The sequence below is a fragment of the Sphaeramia orbicularis genome, chromosome 19 (genome assembly GCF_902148855.1).
Source record: "Sphaeramia orbicularis chromosome 19, fSphaOr1.1, whole genome shotgun sequence".
NCBI classification, from domain to species: Eukaryota; Metazoa; Chordata; class Actinopteri; order Kurtiformes; family Apogonidae; genus Sphaeramia; species Sphaeramia orbicularis.
The window spans coordinates 16,709,627-16,736,535 of record NC_043975.1 but is presented as its reverse complement, the minus strand read 5'-3'; the positions used below and the strand labels follow the sequence as shown (position 1 = coordinate 16,736,535).

General features: G+C 36.0%; 1 protein-coding gene across 6 annotated transcripts in view; it reads right to left on the bottom strand.

Annotated features, from left to right (window-relative positions):
- Positions 1-26,909, bottom strand: part of LOC115410092 (myocardin-like) — a 466,879-nt gene that overhangs the window by 19,630 nt on the left and 420,340 nt on the right. For all 6 annotated transcript variants that reach the window (XM_030121535.1, XM_030121534.1, XM_030121533.1 and 3 more), the window contains 6 exons: positions 18,260-18,444; positions 14,042-14,146; positions 11,332-11,648; positions 8,980-9,139; positions 8,374-8,892; positions 4,245-4,748 (listed from right to left, as the gene is read on the bottom strand). In XM_030121535.1, the coding sequence (XP_029977395.1) occupies positions 4,245-4,748; positions 8,374-8,892; positions 8,980-9,139; positions 11,332-11,648; positions 14,042-14,146; positions 18,260-18,444 (1,790 nt within the window). The remainder of the gene's footprint in view (positions 1-4,244; positions 4,749-8,373; positions 8,893-8,979; positions 9,140-11,331; positions 11,649-14,041; positions 14,147-18,259; positions 18,445-26,909) is intronic.

Here is a 26,909-nt window from a genome sequence, read left to right as displayed (position 1 = left end):
CACATCATAAATTTTGGAGAAAAAGTGTTCTCCATCATCACTGAGGGCATTCCAATGGTTCCCTGATGTTTTTAAAAGTGTTTCAAGACTTTATTCTAAAAAAAAAAAAAAAATCATTTAAAGCATCTTGTGGTCAGTTGGTAAGGCTATAGTATGTGCTCCAAAAACGGTCTTTCTGGACACATTTTCAAATTTGAATAAAAAGTGCTCTACATCATCACTGAGGGCATTCCAATGGTTCCCTGATGTTTTTAAAAGTGTTTCAGTATTTATTCTAAAAAAAATGAATCAAAACCTTCTGGTGGTCAGTTGGTAAGGCTCCAAAAATGTGTATGTGCTCCAAAAATGGTCATTTTAAAAACATCACAAAATTTGGAGAAAAAGTGCTCTACATCATCACTGAGGGCATTCCAATGGTTCCCTGAGGTTTTAAAAGTGTTTCAAGACTGTATTCTAAGAAAAATATATTAAAAGCTTCTGGTGGTCAGTAGGTAAGGCTATAGTATGTGCTCCAAAAATGGTCATTTTGGACACGTTTTCAGCTTTGGAGAAAAATTGTTCTAGATCATCACTGAGGGCGTTCTAATGGTTCCCTGAGGTTTTAAAAGTGTTTCAAGACTGTATTCTAAGAAAAATATATTAAAAGCTTTTGGTGGTCAGTTGGTAAGGCTATAGTATGTGCTTCAAAAATTGTCATTTTGGACACGTTTTCAGATTTGGAGAAAAATTGTTCTAGATCATCACTGAGGGCGTTCCAATGGTTCCCTGAGGTTTTAAAAGTGTTTCAAGACTGTATTCTAAGAAAAATACATTAAAAGCTTCTGGTGGTCAGTTGGTAAGGCTATAGTATGTGCTCCAAAAATGGTCATTCTGGACACATTTTCAAATTTGAATAAAAAGTGCTCTAGATTGTTACTGTGGTCAATCAAGTACTTCCTTGAGGTTTTTAAAGGTGTTTCAAGACTTTATTCTGAAAAAAAAAAAAAATCATTTAAAGCATCTTGTGGTCAGTTGGTAAGGCTATAGTATGTGCTCCAAAAATGGTCATTCTGGACACATCATAAATTTTGGAGAAAAAGTGTTCTCCATCATCACTGAGGGCGTTCCAATGGTTCCCTGATGTTTTTAAAAGTGTTTCAAGACTTTATTCTAAAAAAAAAAAAAAAAATCATTTAAAGCATCTTGTGGTCAGTTGGTAAGGCTATACTATGTGCTCCAAAAATGGTCTTTCTGGACACATTTTCAGATTTGAATAAAAAGTGCTCTACATCATCACTGAGGGCATTCCAATGGTTCCCTGAGGTTTTAAAAGATTTTCAAGACTGTATTCAAGAAAAATATATTAAAAGCTTCTGGTGGTCAGTAGGTAAGAATATAGTATGTGCTCCAAAAACGGTCATTCTGGACACATTTTCAAATTTGAATAAAAAGTGCTCTAGATTATTACTGTGGTCAATCAAGTACTTCCTTGAGGTTTTTAAAGGTGTTTCAAGACTTTATTCTGAAAAAAAAAAAAAAAAATCATTAAAAACATCTTGTGGTCATATGGTAAGGCTATAGTATGTGCTCCAAAAACGGTCTTTCTGGACACATTTTCAAATTTGAATAAAAAGTGCTCTACATCATCACTGAGGGCATTCCAATTGTTCCCTGATGTTTTTAAAAGTGTTTCAAGATTTATTATAAAAAAAATGAATCAAAACCTTCTGGTGGTCAGTTGGTAAGGCTATAGTATGTGCTCCAAAAATGGTCATTTTGGACACGTTTTCAGATTTGGAGAAAAATTGTTCTAGATCATCACTGAGGGCGTTCCAATGGTTCCCTGAGGTTTTAAAAGTGTTTCAAGACTGTATTCTAAGAAAAATATATTAAAAGCTTCTGGTGGTCAGTTGGTAAGGCTATAGTATGTGCTCAAAAAATGGTCATTCTGGACACATCATAAATTTTGGAGAAAAAGTGTTCTCCATCATCACTGAGGGCGTTCCAATGGTTCCCTGATGTTTTTAAAAGTGTTTCAAGACTTTATTCTAAAAAAAAAAAAAAATCATTTAAAGCATCTTGTGGTCAGTTGGTAAGGCTATAGTATGTGCTCCAAAAATGGTCATTTTGGACACGTTTTCAGATTTGGAGAAAAATTGTTCTAGATCATCACTGAGGGCGTTCCAGTGGTTCCCTGAGGTTTTAAAAGTGTTTCAAGACTGTATTCTAAGAAAAATATATTAAAAGCTTCTGGTGGTCAGTTGGTAAGGCTATAGTATGTGCTCCAAAAATGGTCATTCTGGACACATTTTCAAATTTGAATAAAAAGTGCTCTACATCATCACTGAGGGCATTCCAATTGTTCCCTGATGTTTTTAAAAGTGTTTCAAGATTTATTATAAAAAAAATGAATCAAAACCTTCTGGTGGTCAGTTGGTAAGGCTATAGTATGTGCTCCAAAAATGGTCATTCTAAAAACATCATAAAATTTGGAGAAAAAGTGCTCTACATCATCACTGAGGGCGTTCCAATGGTTCCCTGAGGTTTTAAAAGTGTTTCAAGACTGTATTCTAAGAAAAATATATTAAAAGCTTCTGGAGGTCAGTAGGTAAGGCTATAGTATGTGCTTCAAAAATGGTCATTCTGGACACATTTTGAAATTTGAATAAAAAGTGCTCTAGATTATTACTGTGGTCAATCAAGTACTTCCTTGAGGTTTTTAAAGGTGTTTCAAGACTTTATTCTGAAAAAAAAAAAAAAAAAAATCATTTAAAGCATCTTGTGGTCAGTTGGCAAGGCTATAGTATGTGCTCCAAAAATGGTCATTTTGGACACGTTTTCAGATTTGGAGAAAAATTGTTCTAGATCATCACTGAGGGCGTTCCAATGGTTCCCTGAGGTTTTAAAAGTGTTTCAAGACTGTATTCTAAGAAAAATATATTAAAAGCTTCTGGTGGTCAGTTGGTAAGGCTATAGTATGTGCTCCAAAAATGGTCATTTTTGACACGTTTTCAGATTTGGAGAAAAATTGTTCTAGATCAACACTGAGGGCGTTCCAGTGGTTCCCTGAGGTTTTAAAAGTGTTTCAAGACTGTATTCTAAGAAAAATATATTAAAAGCTGCTGGTGGTCAGTTGGTAAGGCTATATAGTATGTGCTCCAAAAATGGTCATTCTGGACACATCATAAAATTTGGAGAAAAAGTGTTCTCCATCATCACTGAGGGCGTTCCAATGGTTCCCTGATGTTTTTAGAAGTATTTCAAGACTTTATTCTAACAAAAATGAATCAAAACCTTCTGGTGGTCAGTTGGTAAGGCTATAGTATGTGCTCCAAAAATGGTCAGTTTTCTCCATCATCACTGAGGGCGTTCCAATGGTTCCCTGAGGTCTTAAAGGTGTTTCAAGACTTTATTCTACAAAAAAAAAAAAAAAAAAAAAAAATCAAAACCTTCTGGTGGTCAGTTAGTAAGGCTATAGTATGTGCTCCAAAAACGGTTATTCTGGACACATCATTAAATTTGGAGGAAAACTGTTCCCCATCATCAGTGAGGACAGGTGTGTATTGTTTGTTTTTAGTAATTCTATAAAAATATGCAGGATTTTTCCATTTCATAATTTTTGACATAGTATTAAAATATTTAGGAATACAGCATGCAAATGCTTGTATTTGTCTTTTTCTACTTTTGATTTTCTTCATTAAAGTAAAACAATAGTTTCATATTACCACTTTTTAAGTGTTGTAAATGTTAAAACAAAGATATATAAATAAATAAAATAAATGAAGAGCACAAACATATGATACAAAATATGTGTATGTATGAAAAATAGCTATGTAAATAAATGCTGCTAAATTAGAGTAGCCCTCCGGCAACTTCATTTGGTAAAAGTAGCTCACAGAAGAGAAAAGGTTGGTGACCCCTGATCTAGATGGTGGTCAGTAATGATCTAGATGGTGGTCAGTAATGATCTAGATGGTGGTCAATTGGTTATTTTGGACATATCATCAATTATGTGGCATTAAAAGCTTCCCGTCACCAAGGTTTCTGTCTGATTTGATGGCAGCCTTGCACTTCTTCAGGAGAGGTCAGTGTAGGTAACGGTTCAGTTAATGAACTCATTTTCTAAACAGCTGCTCATGTGGTTGGATGCTTCAGAAAAGTGTCATTTTTTACATTACAGACTTGCCTTGATTGGAAACAACATGATGCAACAGTTTTTTTTCACATGCACTTTGTGTTCAGCTCTTTCTTCACTTGTGTCCTACCTGCATGGTGCGTGCTCTGGCGTTGCCCTGCTGATGGGCGTGTCCACAGCCGTCCCTCCCCAGCCCAGGCGACAGCAGGTAGGGGTTATTAGGAGATGAAGGCTGGGGGCTACTGGAAGGCTTTCCGATGGGGGAGTCTTGTGGTGAACACTGTGGACTGAGGAACGCCGACATAGTGGAGGGGCTTCCAGACGAAGGGGCTGCGTCCATACATTGCGTCCCACCAGGGGCCCCCATATTGGACAGCTGAGTGTTGCAGTGTCCCAGATCCTCCATGCAGCTCCCAGGAGGACTTTTCAGCTGTTTTGGAGAGGACAGAGGACAGCTGGAGGACAGGGACATGGGCTCCTGTTTAATGGTCACCCCAAAGAAGTGCTGGCCCATCATGGCTGGAGTATGCTGGTGCATGGATGGGTGGTGGGACTGAGATGGAGGGGGGATGGTGTCCTGTGTGGCCCCATAGCAGCGTTTCCTTTTGTGAAGCTGCATCTTAAGCTCTTCAACCTAAAAGCATGATCGTGAAGACCACAAGTCAGTTCTGATACAGACTACGACAGAGAGAAAGCGCACATTAACCTATTTGATCAATATTCTGTATAATATACGACCCCGGGAAAATCAGACTCAACTACAAATATCCAGACCACCGAGAAAATTCCAGAGAACACTTTTATGAACATCTGGAAAGTGCTCCAGGTGAAGACAAATGATCATAAGCCCTCAAACAAAGCGAAACCGATGTATGTTAAACCCTAACCCTAACCCTAGGTCTAACCCTAACCCTAGCTCTAACTCTAACCCTAACCCTAGCTCTAACCCTAACCCTAGCTCTAACCCTAGCTCTAACCCTAGCTCTAACCCTAACCCTAGCCCTAACCCTAACCCTAGGTCTAACCCTAACCCTAGCTCTAACCCTAACCCTAGCTCTAACCCTAGCTCTAACCCTAACCCAAGCTCTAACCCTAACTCTAACCCTAACCCAAGCTCTAACCCTAACTCTAACCCTAACCCTAGCTCTAACCCTAACCCTAACCCTAACCCTAACCCTAGCTCTAACCCTAACCCTAGCTCTAACTCTAACCCTAACCCTAGCTCTAACCCTAACCCTAGCTCTAACCCTAGCTCTAACCCTAGCTCTAACCCTAACCCTAGCCCTAACCCTAACCCTAGGTCTAACCCTAACCCTAGCTCTAACCCTAACCCTAGCTCTAACCCTAACCCTAGCTCTAACTCTAACCCTAACCCTAACCCTAGCTCTAACCCTAGCTCTAACCCTAACCCTAACCCTACCTCTAACCCTAACCCTAGCTCTAACCCTAGCTCTAACTCTAACCCTAACCCTAACTCTAACCCTAACCTTAGCTCTAACCCTAACCCTAGCTCTAACCCTAGCTCTAACCCTAACCCTAGCTCTAACTCTAACCCTAACCCTAGCTCTAACCCTAACCCTAGCCCTAACCCTAGCTCTAACCCTAGCTCTAACCCTAACCCTAGCTCTAACCCTAACCCTAACCCTAGGTCTAACCCTAACCCTAACCCTAGGTCTAACCCTAACCCTAACCCTAGCTCTAACCCTAACCCTAGCTCTAACTCTAACCCTAACCCTAGCTCTAACCCTAACCCTAGCTCTAACCCTAGCTCTAACCCTAACCCTAGCTCTAACTCTAACCCTAACCCTAGCTCTAACCCTAACCCTAGCTCTAACCCTAGCTCTAACCCTAGCTCTAACTCTAACCCTAGGTCTAACCCTAGCTCTAACCCTAACCCTAGCTCTAACCCTAACCCTAGCTCTAACTCTAACCCTAACCCTAACCCTAACCCTAGCTCTAACCCTAGCTCTAACCCTAACCCTACCTCTAACCCTAACCCTAGCTCTAACCCTAGCTCTAACCCTAGCTCTAACCCTAGCTCTAACTCTAACCCTAACTCTAACCCTAACCTTAGCTCTAACCCTAACCCTAGCTCTAACCCTAGCTCTAACCCTAACCCTAGCTCTAACTCTAACCCTAACCCTAGCTCTAACCCTAACCCTAGCCCTAAACCTAACCCTAGCTCTAACCCTAACCCTAGCTCTAACCCTAGCTCTAACCCTAACCCAAGCTCTAACCCTAACTCTAACCCTAACCCTAGCTCTAACCCTAACCCTAACCCTAGGTCTAACCCTAACCCTAACCCTAGCTCTAACCCTAGCTCTAACCCTAACCCTAGCTCTAACTCTAACCCTAACCCTAACCCTAGCTCTAACCCTAGCTCTAACCCTACCTCTAACCCTAACCCTAGCTCTAACCCTAACCCTAGCTCTAACCCTAACCCTAACCCTAACCCTAACCCTAACCCTAACCCTAACCCTAGCTCTAACCCTAACCCTAGCTCTAACCCTAACCCTAGCTCTAACCCTAACCCTAGCTCTAACCCTAACCCTAACTCCAGGACAATCAGACTCAGCTCCAAATATCCAGACCACCGAGAAAATTTCGGAGAACACTTTTATAAACATCTGGAAAGTGCTCCAGGTGAAGACAAATGATCATAAGCCCTCAAACAAAGCTAAACCGATGTATGTTAAACCCTAACCCTAGCTCTAACCCTAACCCTAACCCCTAACCCTAATCCCCTAACCCTAACCCTAACTAACCCTAACCCTAACCCTAACCCTAACCCTAACCCTAACCCTAATCCTAACCCTAAACCCTAATCCTTAACCCTAACCCCTCACCCTAACCCTTACCCTCTAACCCTAACCCTAACCGTAACCCCAACCCCTAACCCTCTAACCCTAACCCTAACTCCTAACCCTAACCCACTAACCCTAACCCTACCCTAACCCTAACCCAACCCTTACCCTAACCCTAACCGTAACCCTAACACCTAACCCTAACCCAAATTTTCATGACATTTTTGAAAAATTTTCCTCTAAAAGTAGGGTCCAATCAACTCCAAATGGCCTAAAACATGCTCCTATCACATTTCTATATGGTATTTTTTGAGGTCCACAGTCAAATTTTCACATTTTCATATTGCCCATTATATGTCTATGGCGAACTTTGACCCGGAATATCTCGGGAACCGAAGGTCGTAGAAACTCAGGAGTGGGATCCGTCTGACCTAATTTGGGGTCGCTGAATACGCCAGTCTTGGTCCTGTGTCTCTACGACCTTCCGTTCCCGAGATACATGCAAAATAAAATTACTTCCGGTTATATCTCCGGAACCGGAAGTCACACGTGAACAAGGGTGGCACCAATGGAAAGCCCGCCCCCAAAACAGGGGGGGTAGGTCCAGCTTTCATTTCTCTATGACCTTCCGTTTGGCGTCAAAATCAAAAGGGGTCATCCTCAACGGGGCCATCATGGTTTTCATCCCTGTTCCTAACCCTAACCCTCCCTAACCCTAACCCCTAACACTCTAACCCTAACCCCAACCCTAACCCTCCCTAACCCTAACCCTAACCCTAACCCTAACCCTAACACTCTAACCCTAACACTCTAACCCTAACCCCAACCCTAACCCTCTAACCCTCTAACCCTGGCCCTAGCTCTAACCCTAACCCTAACCCTAGCCCTAATCCTAACCCTAGCCCTAGCCCTAACCCTAACCCTAACCTTAACCCTAGCCCTAACCCTAGCTCTAACCCTAACCCTGGCCCTAACTCTAACCCTAACGTGAGTGCTTTTCTAGAAAAGACAGTGCAGACCTCTGACCTAACTTCTAACAGACTCTAGAGGATACTGCAGGCAAGTGGGCCCCTGTGTCCCCCCCACCCCTGATCACCACCAAAATTTACTCATTTGTTCCTTGCGCCAATATCAACATTTCCTGAAATTTTCATCCAAATCCATCCATAACTTTTTGAGTTATATTGCACACAGACAGACAAACCAACGCTGACAAAAACATAACCTCCTTGGTGGAGGTAATGAAGGGATATGACATATGCACAATGTGAGCAGAAGACAATAATATGTTTGAGTCTACCAGCTCTACTTACAAATGCAGTGACTGAAACAGGTTGGCCACTGAGTGTCCCTGGGCGGGCTCAAACCACCAACCTTTCAGTTAACGGCCTAAAGCAGTAACTGATTGCACCAGGTGGATGTCAGAAGGTGAGTTTGTCTGAAAGGATCACCCACCTGTCTTTGTTCCTGGTGCAGTTTCCACGTCAGCTCCTCAATCACCTTCTGCTTCTCCACCAGCATCTTGTCCTTCTCAGCCTCCAGGCCGTCCATGCCTCCCCCCTCCCCTGACCTCTGACCTCCCCCTCCCAGGCCGTCCTCCATGCTGAGCTGGGCCGGAGACGGCTGCAGGTTGAACTGCGTGGGCGACGACATGGGCACGTCGCTGAAGCTGTCGGGGAGCGATCCGCTGAGGGACAGGTCCGAGGAGACCGGAGAGATGGGGGGGCTGGAGGAGGTGCTGGGGTACGGGTAGTATCCACCCTGGGACAGGGCGCTGGAGGAGGACGGGGACTGGTAGGAGGACAGGGACCCGGTGGGAGTGACGGGAAAGGTCACAGTAGTGATGTCAGATGAGCCTGATGGTGAGGACCCAGCGTTGGAGTCTTTGAAGGGCCGCAGTCTCTCTATGAGGGCGGTCTTGGTGCCGGAGACTGGCATCCCACGGATCCGAAGGTGCTGCCTCAGCTCCGATACCTGTTCAGCAAAACACAAGAAACATGTCAGATGATGAACTTCCATGAAAGTGTAGCTTCATCTGAACTGGATCCCATCTCCACCTACTTTCAGGTCATCCAGATTGGCCGGCAGGGGCCCAGGTTTGACGGATGAGATGTTGCTTTGGTTTGGATATGTGTTCTTCACTGGAGAGGACGAGTTACTGTTGACTGTGCTGGATGGACCGCTGGAGCTACAGGCTGACAGCTGCTCACCAGCTCCTCCTCTGAAATAGGACAGTTAAGAAGGATTAGTCACATGAAGTCACAAAAACATTTAAAAGCCTTAAAAAGGTTGTTCCTAGGGTGAAGGTTCATTCACCCATAAAGACCCAAACATCCACCTCCAACCAGAAGTATCTACCAAGGTTCTAATAGTTTTGGATTTTTAATTATAGTTTAGTTTTATTTACTTTTGACTTTTTTTTTTTCTCTAATTCAGTTAGTTTTAATTAGTTTTTAGAGCAGGTTTGCTAGTTTTTATTAGTTGTTTTTTCTGAATGCTTAGTTTTAGTATTAGTTTCAGTTTTTTCATATATTTTATCTTCCATTCTATTCATAGAAATAAGTGAGGTTTTATTTGGGGGTGGGGTTAGGGCGACTCTGACTGAGCAGAGACACAAACATATTTACAGTACCATGGATACATTCCCTATAGCAGGTTGGAAGGGGTAATGTAGGTAGGGGTGTGATCCATACACAACGTCACTTATGTGAAAACGAAAATGAAACTTTCCATACTTTCACTGTTGGCCTCCTGACTTCTATATCTCTCTTATACTGCTGATCTGAGATGAAATTTTCACATGTTCTATCACATGTTCTATATCAATATTGACAAAGATGAAAACTAAGGGAATTTTATCCATAATTTTTATACGTTTTAGTTAGTTTTGTAAGCACACAATACAGTTTCAGTTAGTTATCGTTTTTTTCTTTTAATTGTAGTTTTTATTTACTTCAGTTAACGAAAATGTTTTGTCAGTTTTAGTTTTTGTCATTTCATTCGTTTTCATTAATGATAATAACCTTGGTATCTACTGATGTAAAATATTTAGTACCTGTTGATCCATTAATCCTATCAATACAAGTAAATAACTGGTGTAAAAAACAGTTTGTCATCTTTTCATGATCATCAGATATGATCCATTTGGACGTTCAGAGGCTCTGTAGTTACCATGGAAACACCGTCATCTTCTACAACATTGATTCACCAGTAAAACCCACGGAGTTGGATCAATGACAATGGATGGTGATGTATGTTTTTATATTGTGCTAGCAATATCTTTGCTTTTCTTCATTTAACTGTGTTTTGATATAATTAACTTTTAATTTACTCTGAGATTTCATGAACATCTACATGATCTGTGAATTAACCCTTCCATACATAGTGGTCAAATATTCTACAGCTGTTCTTTTGTATATTCATCAATTTTGTTGTTTTAGTTCCATATCAGCCAACACAGTAGACACTTATGCATCATCCCATACAGATTCATACTGTTACTGTAAATCTGCTGTTCTTTATAAACCTAATCTGCAGTGATATGTTTAAGTGTAAAGCAATTGTTTGATATTGTTATTATACAGTAATTAACAGTTTTGTTTTTTTTTTTTAACAAAAAAGGTGCTTTTTTTTTGCATATTATCTCCATGAAGTGAGTAATAACTAGTATTAGAGTATGTTAAAATGTGAGAAAATATCCAATTCACAGCATTAAACATGTACTTATTTCATAGTTTTCACACAGTACATCAGTAAATACATGTTTATTTGCTTCAAAAATTAAACGCATGGCATCCAGCTGAGTGGATATTTTTGCAACTCCATAAAAAATAGGTTCAGAATTTTTTTTTTCAATTGCATTGTTTTTGAATGCCTACAGAGGAATAAAAACACTCAGGAAAAAAAAAAAAAAAAATCTCAATCACGTTCTCATAATTCATGGATGAAAGGGTTACATATAGGAAAATACATGATTTACACCCAAAAATGCAAAATACAGAGGAATATTATGAAAAAAACTGGTGATAAATGAGTTAAAAAAGGTAGAAATAGAGAAAAATTCATTTGAGAACTGCCACAAAAGTAGCAGTGGGCCTTTCTGTATGGGTTAAGTTGGTTATTGTGACATGTAAATAGAGTTGAATAACATCATGACAATCAAAACCATCATTAGGAAAAGACAAAAAGGCTTTATCTAACAAACATAACATAAAAACTGTGACTGTTTGATTAATGACACTGGATGGAGACACTTGTTTAACATTTTAGATCAGTAGATGCTTTTGATCGCCAGTGGCAGTTTGGATCTTTATGAGTTCAATAAGGCCTTAAATGGAACTTGTTGCTCTTTATAACAGTAATTTCCTGTTCAAACCAAACATTTCACACACTTCCTCCATGACTGGCACTTACTTCTGGCTCTGGGTGGATGGATGGGGTTGGTAGCTGAACGCCGGCTGCCTCTGCTGGGCCTGGGCCTGCGGAGTGTGTGTGTGCTGCTGGTTCTGCTGCGTCTGTGGGTGTGTGTGCGCATGTTTCTGCTGGCTGAGGATCTGGAGCTGCAGGAAGAGCTGCTGCTGCTGGAGGAGGCGGGCGTAGGCCGAGTCCATGGGCGGAGGAGACTTCTCAGCCTTCTGATCTGGAGGAATGTACTGGTGGTACTTGAGCTTCTTCACCTTAGGCTTCACATCTTTGGGCTTCTTGTGCCGGTTCTTGTCTGAAGTCTTTGACTGTTGAGATTGGATGGCACCAAAAATGATTTAATTGTAACTTCAAGACATCACGGTAGAGCTTTAAATTATATTTCACCAAACTTGATCACAAAATTGATCTTGAATGGATTTTTTTTGCACATTAAACACATTAACTATTGTAAAATGTGACCCAGTATACATTTTAACCCTGTACAGCCTGTACCATTAAAAACAGAAAATTCCAGTTCTTTGAAACTGGAGCCTTTATGGGTCCTTCTGAATAACCCCAAATTTTTTTTTCAAATATCAGTTTCCATATACAGGGTGGGGAAGCAAAATTTACAATATTTTGAGGCAGGGATTGAAAGACAGTGTATGACCAATTAGTTTATTGAAAGTCATGACAATTTATTTGCCACAAGAAAATGTACATAATAGAAAATGTTTTTATTCTATGTGTCCTCCTTCTTTCTCAATAACTGCCTTCACACGCTTCCTGAAACTTGCGCAAGTGTTCCTCAAATATTCGGAATAGTGACAACTTCTCCCATTCTTCTTCAATAGTATCTTCCAGATTTTCTCGTAATAGTTTTGCTCATAGTCATTCTCTCCTTTACATTATAAACAGTCTTTATGGACACTCCAACTATTTTTGAAATCTCCTTTGGTATGACGAGTGCATTCAGCAAATCACACACTCTTTGACGTTTGCTTTCCTGATTACTCATATGGGCAAAAGTTTCTGAAAAGGTATGGATAATAGTGTTAGGTATGATTATGACATCAATATATGTTTGGTTTCAAAACAATTGATGTAGTGCCTGCTGAGAAAAAACAACTAAATGTTCATTGTAAATTTTGCTTCCCCACCCTGTATGATTTCCAATTTTGTATCATATTTGATACACTGGGTCTCAGTGCTCAAATATTAATATTTTTGAACAAACAAAAACATAATAGAATGCAAACATGTCTAACAAATTGGTAATTCCTTTTCAAAATTGGTAAAGTTCTGCCTCCTTCCTTATTAACCCTTTCATGCATAGTGGTCACTCCAGTGGACAGTTCTTCTCCAGCTGTTCTCTTGTATATTCCTGGCTTTTGTTGTTTCAGTTCCATATCAGCCAACACAGTGGACACTTATGCATCATCTCAAACACTGCCATTCATACAATTATTGTAACGTTGCTGTTCTTGATAAACCTGATCTGCAGTAACATGTTTTAGTGTAAATCAATTGCTAATTGTTATTAGACTGTCATTAACAGTTTTCTGAAACAATTTTTTTTTTTTTTTTTTTGCATATCCTCCTGAGACCCAGCAATGCATTTTTTCCTCTATAGGGTACAAAAGTTTGACAGTTTAACTTAAAAAATACTGTCCATTACAAAGGACATTCCATTAAAAAAAATCAATAAATAGATAAAAATGATTTTAAAAATGTATCTGAAAAAAACTGTTGTGTTATGCACTTTCCAAACAAGACAATTCTTTAGTGTAAAAAAGCTAAAATTGTCAATTTCCTGGGTCTCAGGAGGATATTATCTTCATCAACTGAGTAATAACTAGTATTAGAGTATGATAAAATGTGAGAAAACATCAGATTAGCGGCATTAAAAATGTTTTTATTTCATAGTTTTCTCACAGTATATCACTTTCTGATGATGAGTTTTAAATACATGTTTCTTTGCTTCAAAAATTAAACTCATAGTGTCCAGCTGAGTGGACATTTTTGTAACTCCATGAAAAATAGGTTAATAAAAAAAAAAAAAAAAAAAAAAAAAAATTGCATTGCTTTTTTCATGCCTAAAGAGGAATAAAAACACTCAAGAAAAAAATATTGACTAAGGTTCTTATAATTCATGCATGAAAGGGTTCATGACAGTCTCGTAGTGTCAGTGGAAAGGCCTCTGGTGAACGAATTCCTCCCCCTGGTGGATTATCCGTGTATTGCATGTATCTAATTGTATACGTCAGGTTGTCACTCTGATCAAGTAGAGGGCTTCAAAACTCATGTATCAAATATGACACATTTGGCGTTATAGGGTTAATATTTACTTCTTTACTTCTTTTAGATAGACAAAATAATGAAATATATACACTGTTGCCCATAAAGTTGGAAAAAATTTTGCTTTCAGACACATTCCTTTTTTATTATTACTATTTATACACATCAGTATTCACCTTTGACCTGGTGCAATGATGACAGTTACAGTTTATCCACCAAGAATAAATCACACATGAAAAACATAAGTCATGATCATTTCATGAGAAATGGTAAAAATATTTTATTACCACTTTATGGACAACAGTGTATTATACTACTACTACTACTACTATTACCACTAATAATAATAATGATAATAATAATAATAATAATAATAATAATAATAATAATAATAATAATAATAGTGTAAAACTGTGCTGACCTTGACAATAGCAGGAACAGGTATTGGGGGTGTGGTCTGGCAGCTGTTGGTACCAGACAAGCCTTCATCCTGGGTTTGATCAGGGGGGTCTCTGACTGCACCCACCTGTTCCCAAAACAAACCAACATGTGTATTTAACACTTAAAGTATGTTGTTTTTTTTCTATGTCCCTTTAAACATGTCTGTGTCCATATGGAACAGCTGAGGTTGATGGGAAAATGTGTATGTTTACAGGATTTTCACAGTAAATTAGTAGATTATTGTACACATTTTCAGAGTATTGATCAAACTGCAAGTGGTGAATAGTAAAAAAATAATGTCTTAAATGAAAATAATTATTAATACAGTATCTATGGTTTGGTATTCTCAAAGTATTACTATAATACTAAATAAAAACCAGCCAAGGTCATGTAAATGCTATGTTCATTTTCATTTTCACATTAAATTAAACCTTGTATTTTTGCAGTTGAAGTCAATTCAAGTTTTGAGTATGCAAAGTTTTATGTAGAGTAAAAAACATGATACATGATACACTAATACTAAACTAGTCAATTCCTCAAAGTAAAACAAAAAAATAAAACTATAAGCTAATAAAATTGATAAATCAGTAATAACAATATAAATTTAGCTCCAATCCAATCCTGTTGGAATATTTTCTAAGTGAATTCAATTTTATAACTTTAACAAATTCACTAATGCAGTGGTTTCTGACTTTTTTGGTCTCGTGACCCCATTTTAACATCACAAATTTCAGGCGACCCCAGACATTCAAAACAAAGACTTTTTTTTTTTTTTGGCTAAGATTAATTTGTTTTTGATCATGTAATAGTTTGCTATACTATGTTCAAAATAAACGTTAATTTTAGACAACATTTAGACTATATAATGTAAATTTTTATTAGTAAGTTTTAATTTTATTATTATTTTTTTTTTTATAAATTATTAGAAATTTCAGGCAACCCCAGACATTCAAAATGGAGACATTTATTTTGCTACAATTAATTTGTTTTTGATCATGTCATAGTTTGTTATACTATGTTCCAAATAAACGTTAATTTTAGACAACATTTAGACTATATAATGTAAATTTTTATTAGTAAGTTTTAATTTTTTTTTTTTTTTTTTATAAATTATTAGAAATTTCAGGCAACCCCAGACATTCAAAATGGAGACATTTATTTTGCTACAATTAATTTGTTTTTGATCGTGTAATAGTTTGCTATACTATGTTGCAAACAAACATTAATTTTAGACAACATTTAGACAATATTATGTAAATTTTTAATAGTAAGTTTAATTTTTATTTTTTTTTTTTTATAAATTATTAGAAATTTCAGGCGACCCCAGACATTCAAAATGGAGACATTTATTTTGCTAAAATTAATTGGTTTTTGATCATGTAATAGTTTGCTATACTATGTTCAAAATAAACGTTAATTTTAGACAACATTTAGATGATATAATGTAAATTTTTATTAGTAAGTTTTAATTTAATTTTTTTTTTTTTATAAATTATTAGAAATTTCAGGCAACCCCAGACATTCAAAATGGAGACATTTATTTTGCTACAATTAATTTGTTTTTGATCGTGTAATAGTTTGCTATACTATGTTGCAAACAAACATTAATTTTAGACAACATTTAGACAATATTATGTAAATTTTTAATAGTAAGTTTTAATTTTTAATTTTTTTTTTTTATAAATTATTAGAAATTTCAGGCGACCCCAGACATTCAAAATGGAGACATTTATTTTGCTAAAATTAATTGGTTTTTGATCATGTAATAGTTTGCTATACTATGTTCAAAATAAACGTTAATTTTAGACAACATTTAGATGATATAATGTAAATTTTTATTAGTAAGTTTTAATTTAATTTTTTTTTTTTTTTTATAAATTATTAGAAATTTCAGGCAACCCCAGACATTCAAAATGGAGACATTTATTTTGCTACAATTAATTTGTTTTTGATCGTGTAATAGTTTGCTATACTATGTTGCAAACAAACATTAATTTTAGACAACATTTAGACAATATTATGTAAATTCTTAATAGTAAGTTTTAATTTTTAATTTTTTTTTTTTATAAATTATTAGAAATTTCAGGCGACCCCAGACATTCAAAATGGAGACATTTATTTTGCTAAAATTAATTGGTTTTTGATCATGTAATAGTTTGCTATACTATGTTCAAAATAAACGTTAATTTTAGACAACATTTAGATGATATAATGTAAATTTTTATTAGTAAGTTTTAATTTAATTTTTTTTTTTTTATAAATTATTAGAAATTTCAGGCAACCCCAGACATTCAAAATGGAGACATTTATTTTGCTAAAATTAATTTGTTTTTGATCATGTAATAGCTTGCTATAATATGTTACAAATAAATGTTAATTTTAGGCAACATTTAGGCTATATAATGTAAATTTTTATTAGTAAGTTTTCATATATTATCAATTACTAGAAATTTCAGGCGACCCCATTTGAATTCCAGGTGACCCCAAGTGGGGTCCCGACCCCAAGGTTGAAAAACACTGCACTAATGTAAGGCATGTTCATCTTTTCATAAACATATTACTAACGTATTTAAAGGTCACATCACATATACACACACCTGTATAATAAAGTTAAATAACAGCAAATAGCAGCACTTAGTCTGAAACCTAAATGGAATAATTACCCCAAAAATGTAGATGTATTTATGTTTTCTCTGCAAAACTATTCCTAAACAGACATTTCACAGTGACATAAGACAGTCGGGGTTGTTGATTCTGTTGGAACATTTCAAAGGCAGGACTCTAAAAGATATAAACAACCCTGCTCTGGCACCCATTACATTAATTTCAGTCAAACGGCCGATGCTGACAGTGACCGTTTGAATGAAGTCATAGCCAGTGAAAAGGTAAGCAGTGAGGAAGCGAAGGCAGCTGTGACGGCAGGAATGTTAACACCTGCCCGGTTCAACTCAGTCCAACGGTCAAACCGAAGAGGAGGAGGAAGGAGGAGGAAGGTGCAGTTCAGTGAGTGTCCACTAGAGGGCAGAGCAGGGACAGCAGTGGTAGAGCTCCATCAGCAGACAGATGGAAGGGTATGGAAGTAACTCTGTCTCATCAGATTTCGAATAAAAAAAGCCACTGAAATTCTAGCGCTGATTTTTTTTTTTTGCACTAAAATTAAGTATATGAATTTTTTGGGCATCACATGACCAACCTAATGTAACTGATTGGCTGGCTGTCAGTTCATCTTAAGACAGACTCATTGTTTATTCTTGGTGTCCCGGATGTGTGATCTGAATTTTTTGCATCTGAATTTTTTTTTATTTTAAATTTATGAACATAGTAAAATTGACAGACAAAAAATGTAGATACTTAATTTCAGTGCAAAAAAAAAAATCAGATACTTAATTTCAGTGCAAAAAAAAAAATTCAGATACTTAATTTCAGTGCAAAAAAAAAAAAAAAAAATTCAGATACTTAATTTCATTACAAAAAAAATTCAGATACTTAATTTCAGTGCAAAAAAAAAAAAAATCAGATAATTAATTTCAGTGCAAAAAAAAAAAATTCAGATATTTAATTTCAGTGCAAAAAAAATTCAGACACTTAATTTAAGTGAAAAAAAAATCAGATACTTAATTTCAGTATTAAAAAAAAATTCAGATATTTAATTTCAGTTAAAAAAAATTCAGATACTTTCAGTGAAAAAAAATTCAGATACTTAATTTCAGTGCAAAAAAAATTCAGATACTTAATTTTAGTGCAAAAAAAAATTCAGATATTTAATTTCAGTGCAAAAAAAAATTCAGATACTTAATTTCGGTGCAAAAAAAAAATTCAGATACTTAATTTCAGTGCAAAAAAACAAAATTTAGAAATAATTTGAGTGCAAAAAAAAAAAATTCAGATACTTAATTTCAGTGCAAAAAAAAATTTAAATACTTAATTTCAGTGCAAAAAAATTCAGATATTTAATTTCAGTGCAAAAAAAATTCAGATACTTAATTTTAGTGCAAAAAAAATTCAGATATTTAATTTCAGTGCAAAAAAAAAAATTCAGATACTTAATTTCGGTGCAAAAAAAAATCAGATACTTAATTTCAGTGCAAAAAAATCAGTGCTAGAAATTCAGTGGCTTTTATAATTCAAAATCTGATGAGACAGATTTACTTCCATCGAAGGGTCATGGTAATAAAGGCTGAGATCCCTTGTGTCGTACCTGTCGGGGGCTGGTGAGGGCAGGAGATGAGGAGGAGGAGGGCGTACTACCCACGGCCTCTGATGAAGGACAGGCCGAACCCTGGGACTCGTCACTGTGATGCTGCTCTGGAGACAGACTGTCACTGCTGCTGTCCTCCTCGAATGCGTACGAGTCCTCCTGCTTTGGGAATTTACCATGGTTTACTGCAAGAGAAGCACAGAGAAGGACAAGAGGAGGCGTCAGGGCGGGAATTACCAGGAGATAACTGAGGAGAGGAACAGGGAGAAGGGAGAGCATCCTCCTGAAGGGTGGTGTTTTAGTACAAGAACGTGCATTTTCTTTTATAAATGGATTATTCAACCTAATAAATGAGAAGAAAACCGTAAATAAAAGTGGAAATATAATAGATGCAGATCCTTCTACACAGGTGCAACATCTAATCATGCTTTAGAGCAGGGGTGTCAAACTTTAGGAATCCCGAATCCCCCCCGGTGGATAATCTGGGTATGTATCTAATTGTATACATCAGGTTTATCAAGACAAAACATATCACACTGATCATGTAGAGGGCTTCAAAACCCATGTATCAAATATGATACATTTGGCGTTATAGGATTAACAATATTACACCATATGTCACCAAATGTTTCATAGATCTACAGTGTTCTGTAAGTTGAAATGCACATGTGTAGATGATCATTTGAGGCATAATAGTGTTAAAATTGCACTTGTTCGTCTTAAGATGGTTCAGGTTGTTCATGGCTGTTCATATTATTCATGTTTTTGTAGAATAGTTTGCAGATTTACCTCATGCAATTTAACTTTTTTTTTTCTTTTTAAACTTTTTTCAGTTTGAAGTTGTTATTTATACATTACCATGTTATTATTTTAGCCCACTTGAGCTCACATTAGGTTGTATGTGGGCCCTGAACTATAATGACTTTGACATCCCTCTGTGTATAAAATTGTAGAGCAGTGCTTCCCAACTTTTTTGCCTCCTGACCCTATTTCAACATCACAGATTTCTGGCGACCCCAGACATTCAAAACAGAGACTTTATTTTGGGCTACAATTAATTTGTTTTTGGTCATGTAATAGTTTGCTATAATATATTACAAATAAATGTTAGTTTTAGACAACATTTAGACTATATAATGTAAATTTTTATTATTAAGTTTTAATTTTTTATCAATCACTAGAAATTTCAGGCAACCCCATTTGAATTCCAGGTGACCTCATGTGGGGTCCTGACCCTAAGGTTGAAAAACACTGTTCTAGAGCGTGCACATATGACAGTTTTCCAGATTTCATAAAGATCATGTAAACTGTGCATTCTTTGTTGATTTATTAACTTACACTACAGTAAATTACACACCAATGCACCAGCTAAGGTCATTGTAAGTCCAAAACCAGTGGAAACATTAGCAAAAAAACCTCTTTTTTTATTCATCTTTATGTAACAGTATGTAAACATCTTAGTAGGAATGTAATCTTTTTTAGGATAAGAGCTAAAAACTGAATATTTCATGCATGTAAACATAGGCAGTGACTTCAAAAGTGGGTTCAGTGTTGGGCCACAGAGGGCAGGTGCTTCAGTCACATAGACTTCTCAAATGCTCAATTACACTAACTACAGTGACATCTGCATTTAGATTTATGGGAAAGGCATCAGTAAACAGGGCAGGGGTCAGTGGAAATTATTTTTTCACTGTCGGGCAAGTTGCCCAAAGTCCATTTTTACCCATAGAAATAGTTCTTTCCTCAGATACCAAATGTTAGTAAGTATCATGATTAATCTGCATGTGCAAATCTCAACAAAAATGACAAGGAAACCAGATTCACACCTTAGATACTTCCATCATCAAGCTTATTGTTGACTGCAGAGTTGAAAACTACAGCTGACAGCGCATGTTTGATAAGCGTTATGCTCATGATTTAGTGCAACATGTAAGAAAAAACAACCATCCTTCAGGTAAAAAAGGAAAATGTCAATGCAGGACGTCAGATTTATTATTGTAAGGCTGTAGTGCATGAATGAATCCAGTGAGGATTTTAATACTGATTAACAGAGATGTGGAAATAAGTGATGAGTTATAAATCACATGAATTTCAGTAACAACCAGAGGCAATTTTCACAGACTGCAAGGGAAGCTCAGCTTCCACTAAAATTATGAAAATTAAATGGTTAAATATGTTCGGTTGTGTTGACATTTCATTGACTACAAATGTGTTAGAACACGTTCATCTCACAGACGAGTTCGTTCAGAATCAGCTTTATCACAAATCAATGGACTCCATGTTGTTCACTTCTCATACATTCCCGTTGCGCTGTTTTCTCATTCGATCTCTGCTCAGTGCATTTGTCCGTAGACGCTCAGCGTCCATGCACTTCAGTGGGACTGAGTGGAACAGTTTTTTTCACTGCCTTAAAACTGGATGGTAATTGGATAAATGCCACTATGTTGTCCCGCCCCCGGACGCTCAGCATCTCTGGGGGTGAATGGAGCTGTGGGCGGAGCTTAGCCGGGCTGGACGCTGGGCTTCCACATGCTGATTGGAGGATCAGTCGAAAGGCTGAATCCCATTTGACTGACAGCTCTTTTCAGATCTACTCCTTCACTGACACAGTTCAGTTTAATACCGTCGTGCATTCTGCTGTGAAATCAAGAAAAAAAACACTACGAATTTACTTATTCATTTCTTGCACTGTAAATAAAACACACTCATTGTACTTCCTTGTTCCTTGTTTAACATAATTTCAACATTTTCTTGTTTACTTGGTCACTAACCATTTTCTTAAAAAGGAACAGAGGGCCAAATTTATGTTTAAATAACTTGACATTTTTTTTGGTGAAAGCTGACAATGAGCTTCCCCTCTCTGAAAGACGAGCAGCCGCCACTGGTAACAACGGAAGATTTTGGACCCAAATGAGGGGATATCTTTCATTAGAAATGTTAGTAATAGAATTTAAATGTTTGATATAGTGTCTGATTGGACAGAAAAGCTGTGTTCAGAGCCATAGTAAACACAGTATATCACAGAAGTAGAGAAACTGTTCATTAGTGACATGGTACAGTTTTATTAGAACATAATTATCGATCAGTAAGGCTCAGAAACTCATCTGTTGCATGTGGGTTTTTTTTACCACTGAGCATTTGTTTAGTAAAATGTTGTATTACAGACTGTACATGTTGTAATAATTTTGCACTAAAACACATTTAAAAACAGACTGACAATAGTGTTTGATGGAGTCCAACTATAGTGGGGTTTAATAATTTAGTTACTGTATATTTTCTGGGTGACAGAGTCAGAAATGGCAGGGAAGCTGTGCTGTTGAGCTGACTTTTAATGTTTTAGCCATTTTAGCTCAGAGGTTACTGAAGTGGGCATACAGGACCAAACTGTGCACCCCACAGAACACACAAACACCCTTCAGGACCATGAATTCACTGTAAAACTACAAAAACTAGTCACTTTTCCATTGGATATATGTGTAAAACTTTACCGATATTTACTAAATGTTGTAAAAACAGGAGTGTGTAATGTCGGTTTTTCCATTAAATCACAAATACGATCATTTGTTTATTTATTATTGTGAGACGTCACAATAAGTCATTCCATAAACATGGCGACGAACATAAATATTACGTTGATTTACAGATGTATTCATTATTTTTTATATATATTACCCCTCCATCCTGTACTAAATTTAAAAAATGATTCAATTTCCTGATGTGTCCACACAGTTTCTTTTAAAACTCTTTGCTTGTTGTAACATCTGTCAACATCTGTTTTTTTTTTGTTTTTTTTTTTTTGTTTTTTTTAATTCATGTGATTGTAGTTACGGAAAAAGGGCTTTCCATTGCAGTTTTGCACGATATACCAATTTTGCGACACCTGAAAAACCACCTCTTGCCAGCACAAAAACTTTTAATCAAAAAACAAGAGTTTTGTCAAAATTGTCGTTTTTCCATTAGGTAAAATTTTATGCTGAATTTATATTCACGCAATTTGAGAGTCAGTGGAAAAGCAACTAGTGTTGGTCTGGTGTTATTTAAAAAAGGTAAAGTGAATATCACACACATCAGGGAAAACACACAATATGTAAATTAGTTAATTAAAGAAGATAATTTGGTTTTTTTTGTGTGTTTTTTTTCTTTCATTTTCATTAACATTTATACACATTTAGCCAATTTGTCCACATGCATCAAAACCCAAAAGAAGAAAAAGAAAGCTGCTGAAATTAAGCCATGAAGCCTTTGTCCATGCATGACTGTGCTGTTATCAAGTTTAATTTCTAAGCTGTTGCTCAGTAACACATGCTGTTGCAGAAGCTTAAAAAAGAGACAGAGGCACAGTCAAACCTACAAACAAATCAGTGCACAGGCTGTTTTCATGAACAGTCAGTCAGTTAAATAACATCACCAAATGACCACAAAACAGACTGTAATTTCAGTATATTTTACTATTTATACATGGTTTTATTTTAAGGTTTAGTGCATGATATTTAGTGGAATCTAGTGGTGAAGCTGTTTGTTTTTTTCTGTTCTGGGACAGTATTGCACCTTAACCCCCCTAAATACCTGTAAACCATGCATATTGGAACTTAATATGGGTGTCAAACTCACTTTAGCTCAGGAGTCACATACAACCCAATATGATCTCATGTGGACCAGACCAATGAAAAAAATAGCAACGAAATTTTTTTTTATTTTGAATATGTTTACATACAGTCACGGAAAAAAATTATTAGACCACACTTGTTTTCTTCAATGTCTTGTTCATTTTAATGCCTGGTACAACTAAAGGTACATTTGTTTGGACAAATATTATGATACCAACAAAAATAGCTCATAATAGTTTAATTTCAGAGCTGTTATCAAGTCATTTTCCATGGTTTTCTTGATAATAACCCAAATCACTTCAGTTCTTACATCAATATCTATGGCACTGTACTGACAAAAACAGTGCTTTTAGGCATGACATGTTTTCTTTTCTGTCTGTTTTAGTCACGTGATACACACAGGAGTTAGTACTGGATTGCATAATCATTGTTTTTGATGACTTTTGATGGTCTAATAATTTTTTCCGCGTCTGTATACAAAGCATCCTTTAAAATAATGTCAATAACATGAACAACCTGAAATTTCTTTAGAAAAATAAGGGCAATTTTAACAATATTATGTCTCAGCTTTTCCATTTCACATATGCGTTATAATTTACAGATCACAGTGAATCTACAAAGGTACAAAACATTTAGTAAGAGGCAGAATGTTGTTAAAATTGCACTATTATTCTTTAAGCTTCATGTTGTTTCATGAGTGTTTAAATTATTTAGTTTTTTGTGAAAGCACAGTTTGGAAATAAACATTTTCATCATAATTTTCCTTTTTTCACCCTAAACCAAAAAAATAAAAATAAAAAAGGTTGAGTTTCCTTTATCTATAGGTTATTTTGCTATAATTTTACTAGTCCGATCTAGATGAGGGTCTGATCAAGCAAAAGTGAACAACAACATGAAAAAGTAAATTTGCACACATCATTTATCAAGTAAACTAATTTTTTAGCTAAAGATCTCTATTTTATGGGACTGTTATCCTTTTTAAAATACCACTTGTAGAAAAGAATTTACAACTGATTTTATCAATAGTACTTTTTACACCATAGTCATGCCTCAGATATAAAAATATAGCTCAAATTTGACACTAAAAATTATATCCAAAAAATGTGAAAATGTATTCAATCTGTCACATTTAAACCTTAACATAAAAACATTGGACCACCACAAGTTGTAAATAACACTGTGTTAGTATTAAATACATTAAATAAAGCATTGTGATTATATCTGGCTTGTTGTTTTAAAAAATAAGTCAACATTTTGGGTGATCCATACAATGGTAACGTGTCATCCACCTGTTGCTATGGCAACCTGTCCACGTGCTACCACATTCTCATGCCAATAAAATAGACTTTTCAATATTTTACTTTAAAATATTCTATTCTATTCTATTCTATTCTATTCTATTCTATTCTATTCTATTCTGTCATGAACCACATGTTTTGAATGTTTGCGTAAAGCTTAAAAAATTGATGTCGGTTTCAAGTCCACGTGTTACCGAGCAGTAATTTGACATTTTTCACCTAAAAACTTTATCTCCCCAAATTTTGTTATACATAATGTTAAAGTGTTTATAAATACCTACTCAAATATGTATAATATGTGCATATAAGTTACTCTGATTACATGGCAGAGACTGTTGAACATGAAATGTGTCCACGGTAGGGACGTAACGTTATGAAAATTTCATTTCACGGTTATTGTGACCAACATTATCACGGTTATCATTATTATCGCGATATTGTTGAAATTGTGCTCAAAATGTTCAAAAAGTACTAATACACACACTGAAATAATTTAACCAGCTTGTATTTTGAAAAAAAAACAAAAAACAATAAAATAATTGGCACAATGTACCTTCTGTTGCAGAAACATTCAAATATTAACCCTCAGTGGTCTGAGCCTATTTTGTCCGTTTTTCAGTCCTTTTGATTTTGCCTTTATATACTATATAAACAAATGTTTCCTATACCCATGTTTGGTATCTGTTTTTTTTTTCAGCACAACTTCATCTATATCATTTGTCTATTATTTTTTTCACTTTAACCTACTATAAAAACATAAAAGGACAGAAAACACACAAAAAATATATAAAATCTGATTTGAAAAATGTATATAATTTATTGCATAAATAACACACAGATGCTTAATGAACCTTTTCAAAGACTTCAACCCTTTCATGGATAGTGGTCACTACACTGGACAGTTATTTTACAGTTGTTCTCTTGTATATTAATGGGATTTGTTGTTTTAGTTCCATATCAGCCAACACAGCGGATACTTATGCATCATCCCATATGCTCCAATTCACACCATTACTGTAACTTTGCTGTTCTTGATAAACCTTATCTGCAGTAACATGTTTGAGTGTAAATCAATTGCTTGTTATTAACAGTGTTTTGTTTTGTTTTTACTAAACATAGTTTTTTTTGTTTTGTTTTTTTTTTGCATATTATCTCCATGAAGTGAGTAATGAGTAGTATTAGAGTATGTTAAAATGTGAGAAAACAGATTAGAAGCAGTACATTTAAAAAAAAAAAAAAAATTCATAGTTTTCAAGTGATGTATCAGTAAATACGTGTTTTTTTGCTTCAAAAATCAAATGCATGGTGTCAAACTGCATGGACATTTTTGGAACTCCATGAAAAATAGATTCATAACAAAATTTTCAATCGCATTGTTTTTTTCATGCCTAAAGAGGAATAAAAACACACAAGAAAATAAATCTTGATTAAGGTTCTCACAATTCATGCATGAAAGGGTTAAAAGTGAATATTAGTTCCAAATATTAGGTATATAAAATCAAAATTGTAATAAATTAAAACTATACTCAAATATTTAACATAAAAGCAGATCTTTACATAAGTGTTTTTTCCCTTAAAAGAGCAGTAATCAAACACGGTTATCATGATAATTAGAATTTAAACGGTAATACTAACCGTCTGCAATTTTACCACAGTTGATCGTTATACCGGTAATCCTTACATCCCTAGTCTACGGACCCATGAGCTCAAACTGGTCTGTATGTGACCCCTGAACTCCTCATACCAGTGTCATTTCAGTGTAATTTTTGCATCTCAGGCCAGATTGGAACCTGTAGCGCACAGGTGTCAAACATGCGGCCCGGGGGCCAAATCCGGCCCGCCAAAGGGTCCAGTCTGGCCCTTGGGATGAATTTGTGAAATGCAAAAATTACACTAAGATATTAACAATCCTTTTAGTTCAGATTCCACATTCAGAACAATTCAATCTCAAGTGGGTCAAACCAATAAAATTCTATCATAATAACATATAAATAATGACAACTCCACATTTTTTCTCTTTGTGAATGTAAATATTTTCATGTATTTACACTAAAACTAAGTATAATTTCACAAAAAAATGGGAATAACCTGAACAAATATGAACAACCTGAAATGTTTTAAGAGAAGTAAGTGCAATTTACCAATATTCTGCCTGATATTAAATGTTTTTGTGTATTTGTAGATCCACTGTGATCTGTAAGTTATAATGTACATGTGTAAATGATAAACTGAGGCAGAATATGGTTAAAATTACACTTATTGTTTCAGTTTGTTCATGTTATTTACATTGTTTGAAAGGATAGTTTGCAAATGCAAACATTTTCATAATATAAGTTTACTTTTTTCGCTCTAAAATATAGAGAAAAGTTTGGAGTTGATATTATTTATATAATTATGTTATTTTTTTACTGGTTCGGCCCACTTCAGATCAAATTTAGCTGAATGTGGCCCCTGAACTAAAATGAGTTTGACACCCCTGCTGTAGCGGGTCAGTTTTTGGTCCACGGGCCACATGTTGGACACCCCTGTTCTATATGCGCTTAAATGTTCCAGCATGTTGTGTGTGATGTCCATCCTCTGTGTGACCAGAGGTATTCACACACCGTCCATCTGTCACTAACACCTAGTACCACACTCAGCTCTGAGGTGTTACGCTGTGTGGATGAAAAACTGACACCACCACTTTACATCCACCTCTGTCCCGATTGGCCGAGCTGATACTGAACAGGGCTGCGATTGGACGAT